General features: G+C 36.7%; 1 protein-coding gene across 4 annotated transcripts in view; it reads right to left on the reverse strand.

Moving 5' to 3' along the window:
- Positions 1-967: 967 nt before the first annotated feature.
- The window catches only part of PDS5B (PDS5, regulator of cohesion maintenance, homolog B (S. cerevisiae)), a 100642-nt gene continuing 92346 nt past the window's right edge, over positions 968-9263 (reverse strand). For 2 of the 4 annotated variants that reach the window (XM_009327728.1, XM_009327727.1), the window contains exons 31-34: positions 7559-8001; positions 7366-7467; positions 4379-4520; positions 968-3546 (exon numbers count right to left, since the gene is read on the reverse strand). In XM_009327728.1, coding sequence (XP_009326003.1) covers positions 3511-3546; positions 4379-4520; positions 7366-7467; positions 7559-8001 — 723 coding nt within the window. In that variant the 3' untranslated portion in view covers positions 968-3510. The remainder of the gene's footprint in view (positions 3547-4378; positions 4521-7365; positions 7468-7558; positions 8002-9263) is intronic. The other 2 variants (XM_009327730.1, XM_009327729.1) reach the window with 1 other exon arrangement.

The following is a 9263-nucleotide window of genomic DNA, read 5'->3' on the forward strand; positions in this document are numbered from 1 at the left end:
AATCTCTACTCTCTCTCTCTATATATATATAAACCACAAATTTTAAAAATATTTCTATCCACAAACTCAGAATTTTGTATGTCCGGGGTATACAGTTTTAAGATACATGTATGCTCTTTCCGTTACATGCCCTGTGTGCACAAGTGTTAGAATATTCAAACATATCAATGTACTTGATTTTGTACTTGTATTTGCGTAGGATGAATGCATTGAAGAACTAACCCCACAGAACCACAGGGATGTAAACTTGCAGGATCCAAACCCTATTGTGTGTGTTCACAACAGCAGACTCTGATAATCTGTTAAAACCTACACATGCAAGGAAAATAGCAAGAAAACTGCACACACACCTCTGTGAAGTTTGGTGGTATTTTTTTAGAATATCAGATGACAAATGCTATGCCAGAATGAAGCATTTAATCATCAAGTCTAAGTTTTCTGCAAGTTACTCACAAATTGAGCATATTCATTTTCAGTGGAAATGTCTTTAATATGAATGCTTTTTTGTAAATGCTAATGTTTTTGTTCACATAGATCAAAATGTCAAAACAGCAAGTGTCAAAATATTTGAAAAAAGAGTTCAATTTTGCTAGAAAATAAAGTCAATTGGCAGAGTCAAGTATAATTAATACAGGATTCTACATTATCGTAGGTGGAAGAGAAGTTCACACTAGAACTCTCAAGCAATTTCATGTTTCCTTCCTATTAGTGGATTAGCTAACCCTAAATATTCGTTATCTCGGTGAAAAGTAAAGAATCCCATGCTTCTGGAATCAGACTGAGTTATTCTTAAACACTAGTATCAAGATTACAATCACTGTTTGCATTTTACATATGAACTACAGATCACTGAAAGTTTCCTGTTGCACTGCAGCAAGAAAAGGAAATATAACACAAAAGCTTAATTTGCTGCAAAGTACAGCAAGATACTTCGGTAATCTCATAAAAATTTCATACTGGAACTTGTTACAGTGAGTTCAATTTGATCTTTTAATGTAATACAGTACATTTTTATAAACTTAACATTATCATTGCAGAAGAGCATGCTAACTGAATGTTAGCAATTTATCTTTTATACATAATTATACTCTAGCTACTGTACGCAGATCTCAATGTTAGTACATAAAATATTCATTTTCTTTATGTGATGAGAATGAACTTAAGAGGTTTGAATATAAGAATGAAATATTTGCTGTGCCTATTTCTCAAGAAATAATGAATTACACATTATAACCCAAGAAATCAACATTTAAATTGCAAAACTATAGTTTAAATTTACATTAAACATTACTGATCATAATGTGCATCAATATTTGATGAAGTTTAACCTAACCATGTTTATGCACATAAAGCCTCAAGAGTCTGCAGCAGTTTCAGCATCAGTTTTTCATATTTTTGTATAAAATGGACTTAAAGGTACATCTTCCATAAATGTTTTCAGTGCAATTCTGTCAAAGAGGAAAATATAAAGCTAGCTTTCAATCATTTTATACCACAAAAAAACCCCAACAACTTGCATTTGCACTGCTGAAACATAAGTAAGCCAGTTCCATTGTGCCAACTATTTCAAAGTAAATTCAAATCAACCATAATTGCCTTTTTAGGCAGCATTTCCTCCATATCTATAGGTATAAATGTTGAAAAGCTGAATACTGGGGGGGGTGTGTGTGTGTGTGGAATTAAGCTGAGGCAGAATAATCTAATTGTTTGTAATACCTTTTTCCATTGGTAACAACAAAAAAAGCATAATGAAAAAATTGTAAAGGTTTCTTTACTAGTGATCTTACAGTTTGGAAATCGGTAAATCCGTGCTTTAGTATTATCCTTTCCTCTAATCTTTACAGGCCACCTTGCAACTATAACTTACTTATTGATAGATTATGTGAAAATGCTCCATTATTCAATGAGATAAATTTTTCCTAGATTAGAAACTGATTTTTTCACGTTGTCAACTGTAGGGAACCAGAGGGAGAACAGCACCTGAAATAATATGTGCTTGGCTAAGCATAGTGTAGTAACCTATACATTTTGGTTCAAAGACACAGTTTGTAAACTGTAAAACTGCATACAGGATACTGCTTTAAGTATTTTGTTTCTTTTTTTTTTTTTCCCCCAGATTATACCTAAAAAAAACCCCCAAAAAAACAACCTGTCTATGGTAGCACAAAATAAAAATGGAGCTTCATTCAAATCTTGAATACCTTGACTGCAGAAATCAACAGCTGGTTATTCAACAAAAACTTAGCTCTTCATACCAAAAAAATTTGGCTCAAAAAACCAAAAACAAAACAAAAAGGTACAATAAACTCTCAATAAAAAGTTCTCTCATGATGCTACCTACGATAAACTACTGCTAGATACGAGTTTCCAAAAAAACATTACATCCCATTTTCAGCACATTTTTCATAAACATGCAACTTCACTATAAAATACAAAACACTTGGCTCTCAAGAACAGCTTTATAAAGACACACTGCATCAATAAAATTTTTTCTTTGTGATTAACTTTACATTGTAATAAGAACTGTATTTTCACTAATGTTTATATATCAGATTTCATATTATAATGTAGTAATAATTTGCTCTTTGTGAACTTCATGTTCAGAAGGAAATATCTATACACATTAACATACTAGACTATTAAAAACTCAGTTACAGAATTTTATTGATACAGTAGATTAATAAAAACTGATAGGGGAAGATAAAATGGGTAGGGTATTCAGTACATTATTTAATAACACACTTTTAAAATTAAAATATTTTAAATCCTTTTTGAATTTTCAATGCCACTAGAAGTCCAGAAAAGTCTGGCATCAATACTGAGGTGTAAAACAAGTCAAACAACTTCTTTCACAATTTGCATCTCTTGTATTATTCTATCCCAACATTGTTCAACTGTAAAAGAAAGTAATTTAGCACCTCTGATGATAGGTAGGTGCCTAAAGGTAAACACTAGGTTAGATTCATGAAGGAAACAAAGACCGTTTTTCTTTTCTTCTTCCTCTCAACAAATAGCGGCAAAATAAAGTGGCACTATTTGTTCAACTGATTTTTTTTTTTTCACAGTTAAATGTCAACAAGAGTACAAATACAAACACTGACAGATATTGCTTGAGATCAATTTTCAACAAACTCTGTTCTTTTTTAAATCAATAGATCCAATAAACAGTGGGGTACTGTTAGTTTAAAGCCGCGGATAAAAGCTATACAAGCACTTTAGAAGTCAGAAACATTAAAAAAGAACTATTTACAGTTTTCTTCTTTAGTTCATATGTCTACAAAGCCAGCGCACATTACACTTCACAAAAATCCACAGTTAATGATATCAACATGTGTGTGGCTAAAGCTTGTGACCTAGGGACTGCAAATGCAGGGGCAGTAAAAGTAAAATAGGTTTTGACTTTTTTTCAGCAACCCCATTTGTGCACTAACAGCTTCATTCAGTCTCAAGCTTTATATTAAAAGCATTCTTCAAAGCTTTCACCTGGAAGGCTGATAACTACATGCTCACTCATCGCCTTTCCCTTTTGGAAGTTCTGCGACGGACCTGTTTGGAGAAAAAGTATTTTAAATGTTTTTACAGAAAAGTTTTGAAAAATTCAAGAACAAATATATTTTATAATGGCAAAAATGCTTACTCTCATAATAATGTTTGACTAACTGTATACAGTGTCATTCATTACTCATTTTATCACAGGTACAAGTCTCAGACAATGACCAGGACATAACTTTGTTTGATGTTACTGAGCCTGTGTCCTTCAAGTATTCAGAAATAATCTAATTTCCTTTTTCAGAGTGTTCATACACTCAGATGCTCCAATCATCAGATGTGTCCAAAAGTGTGAAGGCATTCACAGTTACGTTTTTAGTATTACTACTAACATTACTAATGTATTTATATGAAATAAATGTAAAAATAAACTTATTTTAACATATTTGCATATGCTGGTAAGAGGAAGAAATTGGTTTAGGATTCTGCTCCAAGATTCCATACTTATTTTCCAGTACTATTCATTTTGTGTTCCTGTTTTGTATAAAGAAACATTATTCACTATTACAATCTAGCTGAGAAGAATGGGCACGAGTTACCTAGAAAATAATTCCCATGAGATACTACACAACTCAGGCAGACAAATAACAAAAGCTATACAGAACAGAAAATTTAAGATACTTGACAAAAACTGACATTTTGTAAGAAATGCAGCTTCTCTGGAAAACTACAGTGCAGTGCCACTACACAACAGTGGCAGCTGACAACCACTTCATTCATTTTCAAGGAGGAAGGTTAAGTTCTAAGAACAGGAGAAGTCATTCTCTGAACATCAATACACAGAGGACACCACAAAGACTCACAAAGAAATCTCAAGCATTTCTCTTACATTGATTGTGGAAACTTCCTCTTCTTCCATTACTTCTTCCTGGGGAATGTCATCACTGACAGGCGAACTACTCTGAAACACGTCCATCTCTTCACTAGATTCATTCTCTTTACTGGCTGCTTGTTTGGAACGTCCTGCACGGCTACAATCAGAAGAAAAATAAAGATCAGTTTCACAGTATATGAGTCTGCACATGTACAAACCATATGAGAGCAAATATTCTACTTTACAAGAACAGCAGCCTTACTATTTCATGTTATATAATACTTCTACCTTATACACCTATCTAGTTCATCCACACACAGAATAGAAGAATTGAAACTAGGAGGCTCGACGACAGCATTTGAAAACCAAATTCTTCCAGAACAGATAGTCAGAAGTACAAAATTGAACAATTTTTGCATCTATACACAAGACAGATTTCTCTCTTCAGTGCCAGAATACAGGCCAAAGAAGGTTGACACAACAGTAACCAGTGAACAGGAAAAGCCAAACAGCCAGAAACTGAATACTTGGGGTTTTTCTTCCCCTTCTATTCAAGCCCGTGAATAGATGTACTCTACTTCCATAGGAGTTTATACACAACAAAATTTGAATAACTGCATCTATATTTTTACAGATGTAGAAGAACCCACATCGCTATAGTGTTAATTTATGAAATTAACACTATAATGAATCTAAACGCAAATCTTCCAAGCTAGCTCATGCTAAGAGCTAGGGATAGTCAGGATAACAATACCTTAATCAGGATAGTCAAGAACAATCAGTCAACAATATCTTAAATTGTCTTTGTTAGTCATGGGAGCTGAACCACAAGCAAAAAGCACCCATTTGCTTAAAATGAGAACTAGCCTCCCAACCTTAAAAAAAAAAAAAAAGGACAACTAGATATGTATCCATAACTACACAGCTGCACCCACATTACCATTTTGGTTTGTCATTAGCACAGTTTAGAATCAAATCACTGAATCATCCCGCTTACTGCACCTTGGTTAGATTCACAAACTGTCTTGGTGCACTCAAACTACGTGACTTTTTGTATTAAATTAAACCAGAAACTCTGTTCCAGACAGACAACAAACACACTTCAATCCCCAGTGGGGGCATACAGATCCAAAACAACTGTCCTCCGACAGCAGCGAACCACACGTGGTGGGCATTTTCAGTCCTGAGAACCGCACTAAAATCTGTACATAATAAAATCTCTGAATTGGATATAGTAATTACAGTATAGTGGGGGTTTCAGCACCAACCAACCGACATTACATCCTTTGAGACACAATACAAATTAGCCCAACTCAAGCCTTCCATGACTGATAGAAGCAACAGAATTGAAAAGGAAACAGAATTATTCACAAGCTAGGTTCATCTTTTCACATATTACAAAAATATGCCAGTTCACATGCGCTAATTGGTAACCCAATTAGCTATCAGAAATAGGTTATACACTATCACCTCACAGGTAAAATCCCAAATTCTTACGCCAAATCCATCCCCAAGGAGCCCAGAAAGCTTTGAGCATTTAGATTAAATACATACTATCTTGTGGTACGCAGTGCTGCTCAGTCTGTCAACTCCCTTTAGTTTAAACTACTGTAGATAGGTATGTAGAAAAGGGAGAAAGGTCTGACTACAATCTACTCGGAATACTGAGGAATTACTGCGGTCTCACCTTTTTCTTGCAAATTTGGGTGGTCTGATCACAAAAAATAAAAAATACATACAATATTTTTTGGATGAAATCTGGAACAGACCCAACAACTCTGAACCCTGAAACAACTTTCTTGGGCTCCTCATGCCAGCAACAATGTACATACACAGGAACAAGAGCTATGCCTGTTACTGATCACGTGTATTGATACAGTTTACTTTCTGTTTAAAACGGGGTAAAGAAACACACTGAATTCACTGATTTCACTGGGAAGTGAATCAGAAGCTACTTAAGTATTTACTAAAGGGCATCTTTGACCAATGCCACATAGCACATCACCCAACAAGAACTTGTTGGCATGTCTTCTCTGCATGGCAGTAGCAGCTTCCAACTCTTGTTCCACTGCACATGTAGCAGTGACTTCTGTAGTAACCAAGACAGCGTTGGGACCTGTGTTTCTGGGTACAGAGTAAAAGAGCAGGAGAAGTCTGACCTGAGGTAGGGAAACAGAACACTAGAAAGGTCTGGATTTTGTGCGTGCAAAATGCCAGAATGCTATCTGATATGAAACTAGAATTTGAATTGAGGGTACAAGCTTGTTCAGGCAAAGACCTCCAGTATGGGGAAAAAACCCAAAACAACAAACAAAACCAAAAACCAGTGGGCCAGTAAGTCCTGTCTACTTGTACACTTCTGCTTTACATATACTGCACGTACATGTACAGAAAAGGTAGAGATACCTGTAGTTTCCTACAGTAGGCACAAGAAAATGAAGTTAGCCACAGTTTACCTTTATTTTAGAGCTTAATACGCCTCAGAATTTTCAAGAGCTACTATCCTTCATGGATTGTAGCACATTTTATTCATTTGGAAATGATTCAATTGGATAATAAGAAGGCCACAAATTAGAAAGTAAGTGAACATTAATTTAAGGAGAATCAAAATAAACTTATTCTCCACAATACTGTTTCACCACAGTAACAATTTGATTCTTCCTCCCTATCCAAAACAAACGGGAGCACTTTTTGCTCCTTGAAGTCCTAACAAAGCCCTGTCTTCAAGGCCCTCATGTGCTTTATTGACTTTTCTCCTAGAAGAGCAAAGCTACATATATGCTACCTGAGTACATTAAACTTACTTGTAGCCTCTTGCTCTGGTTTGAGATGCTCTAGGAGAAGCAGCTAGGGAAAACATTTTAGAAATAACAATGACAATTTATTTTCTTAACTGTCAATTAAAGTATTCTGAAATATTTTCAGTAAATGATTGTTTGGGTGCACAGAGGCATATTTTTAATTTTCACTAAACACAAATTTAGAAAATATTCACCACTTACACTTTTTTTTGCTGTGATGGTGGTGTTTTTGATGGCCTTCCTCGTCTTTTCTGTGGCGTAGACTGTGCTGATTCAACTGTACTAGTTTCAGATGGTTCTGCTCTGTTTTGAGGAAGACCCAAATTGCAAAGTATCAAATTATAACTAATGTCCAAGGATAAAAAAGATGCAGCTTACAAGAAGACAGACTTACCTTTGCGGTGCTCTTTTCGGTGTCCTATTTTGCCTGCCTTTTGGCTTTTGTTCAATGTTTTCAGTTTGCCTTTCTTCCTCCTCCTCCTCCTCTTCTGCTGCAGTTGCTGGTGTTTGTTTTTTTTTGCTCCGTTTTGATGACTTTGCTACGGGTTCTTCCTTTGGTGTTCCTCCATTGTTTGCTTTGGGAGGGCGTCCTCGTCTCCCTTTCTTTGGTGGACTGTTCTGTTCATCCTCACTTTCTATTACATCTTCTTTTAGCCTTTTTTCCTCTTGCCATTGTGTTTCATCAGATTCTGAAACAACCGCAGGTCTCTTCCTTCCCCGTTGACTACCTCTAAGTTTCTGCTCTTGACCCAGTTTATTCAGGTCATCTATGCTTAGTTTCTCTTCTGAATCTGTGATAGCTGCTTTCTTCCTTCCTCTAGGCTTCTCCATCTCTGACTGAAAAGGTAAGATTACATCTTTAAATTAAAAAAATTAAACAGCCATATTAAACTGTCACATGCGCAAAAGCTACAGAAACTCCCCCCCCAACAAGACAAAGAGTCTTCAAGTTACACAAGTTGTCTACTAAGATTGCCTACAATATCCATTTCAAAAAACTCTGCAAAAGTATAAACACATACATATAAAATGCCAGACAAAAGAGAAAGATTATTTCAAAGGTGAGCCATTAAAACACTCAAGTGTGTACGGTCCTCCTCATCTGTATCCTCAGCTGTGGCAAACACAACTGGCTAGAACATCCGTAACTGCATTTTTATCAATAGGAAAATATAAAGATACAGAGGATAAGAATTGTCAACTTGTGGCTTCAGCTCTGTTGTGAGCTGCAGGGTGCTTATGCCTTGCTCCCATGCTAGCAGTGGCAAGGCACTAATACAGAAGATGGTGGGCAACCTGAATTTATAATTGAAGAATGGAAGAACAGGAATTAGCGGTAGCTACCAAAGCACTGCTGTCAGAGCTGCACTAAGACTCAACATTTGCTCTGTGCAGCAAAAAACCCCCACCCAACCCTTAAAAGAATCATAAAATGGTTTGGGTTGGAAGGAACCTTTGAACATCATCTAGTCCAACCCCCTGTCATGGGCAGGGACATCTTCCACTAAATCAGGTTGCTCAAAGCCGCATCCAACCTGACCTTGAACGCTTCCAATGATGGGGCAACCACAACTTCTCTGATAACCTGTTCCCTTGTCCTATCACTCTCATTGTAAAAAGTTTCTTCCTTATGTCCAGTCTAAACCTACCCTCTTTCAGTTTAAAACTATTGCCCCATGTCCTGTCACTAACGGCCCTGGTAAAAAGTCTTTCTATGTCTTTCTTATAAACCCCCTTTACATACTGAAAGGCTGCAATAAGGTCTCCCCAGAGCCTTCTCTTCTCCAGACTGAATAACCCCAACTCTCTCTCTTTTTTTCACAGGAGAGGTGTTCCATCCCTCTGACCACTTTCTGAGAGCAGGTCCAGAAGAGGGCCAAACTGCTCCATGTCTGTCATGTAATGGGGACCCCAGAGCTGGATGCAGTACTCCAGGTGGGGTCTCACCAGAGCAGAGCAGAGGGGCAGAATCACCTCCCTCAACCTGCTGGCCACGCTGCTTTGGATGCAGCCCAGGATACGATTGGCCTTCTGGGCTGTGAGTGCACATTGCCCGCTCATGTCCAGCTTTTCATCCACCAGTACCCCCAAGTCCTTCT

Source organism: Pygoscelis adeliae, unplaced genomic scaffold, assembly GCF_000699105.1.
Source record: "Pygoscelis adeliae isolate BGI_AS28 unplaced genomic scaffold, ASM69910v1 Scaffold14, whole genome shotgun sequence".
NCBI classification, from domain to species: Eukaryota; Metazoa; Chordata; class Aves; order Sphenisciformes; family Spheniscidae; genus Pygoscelis; species Pygoscelis adeliae.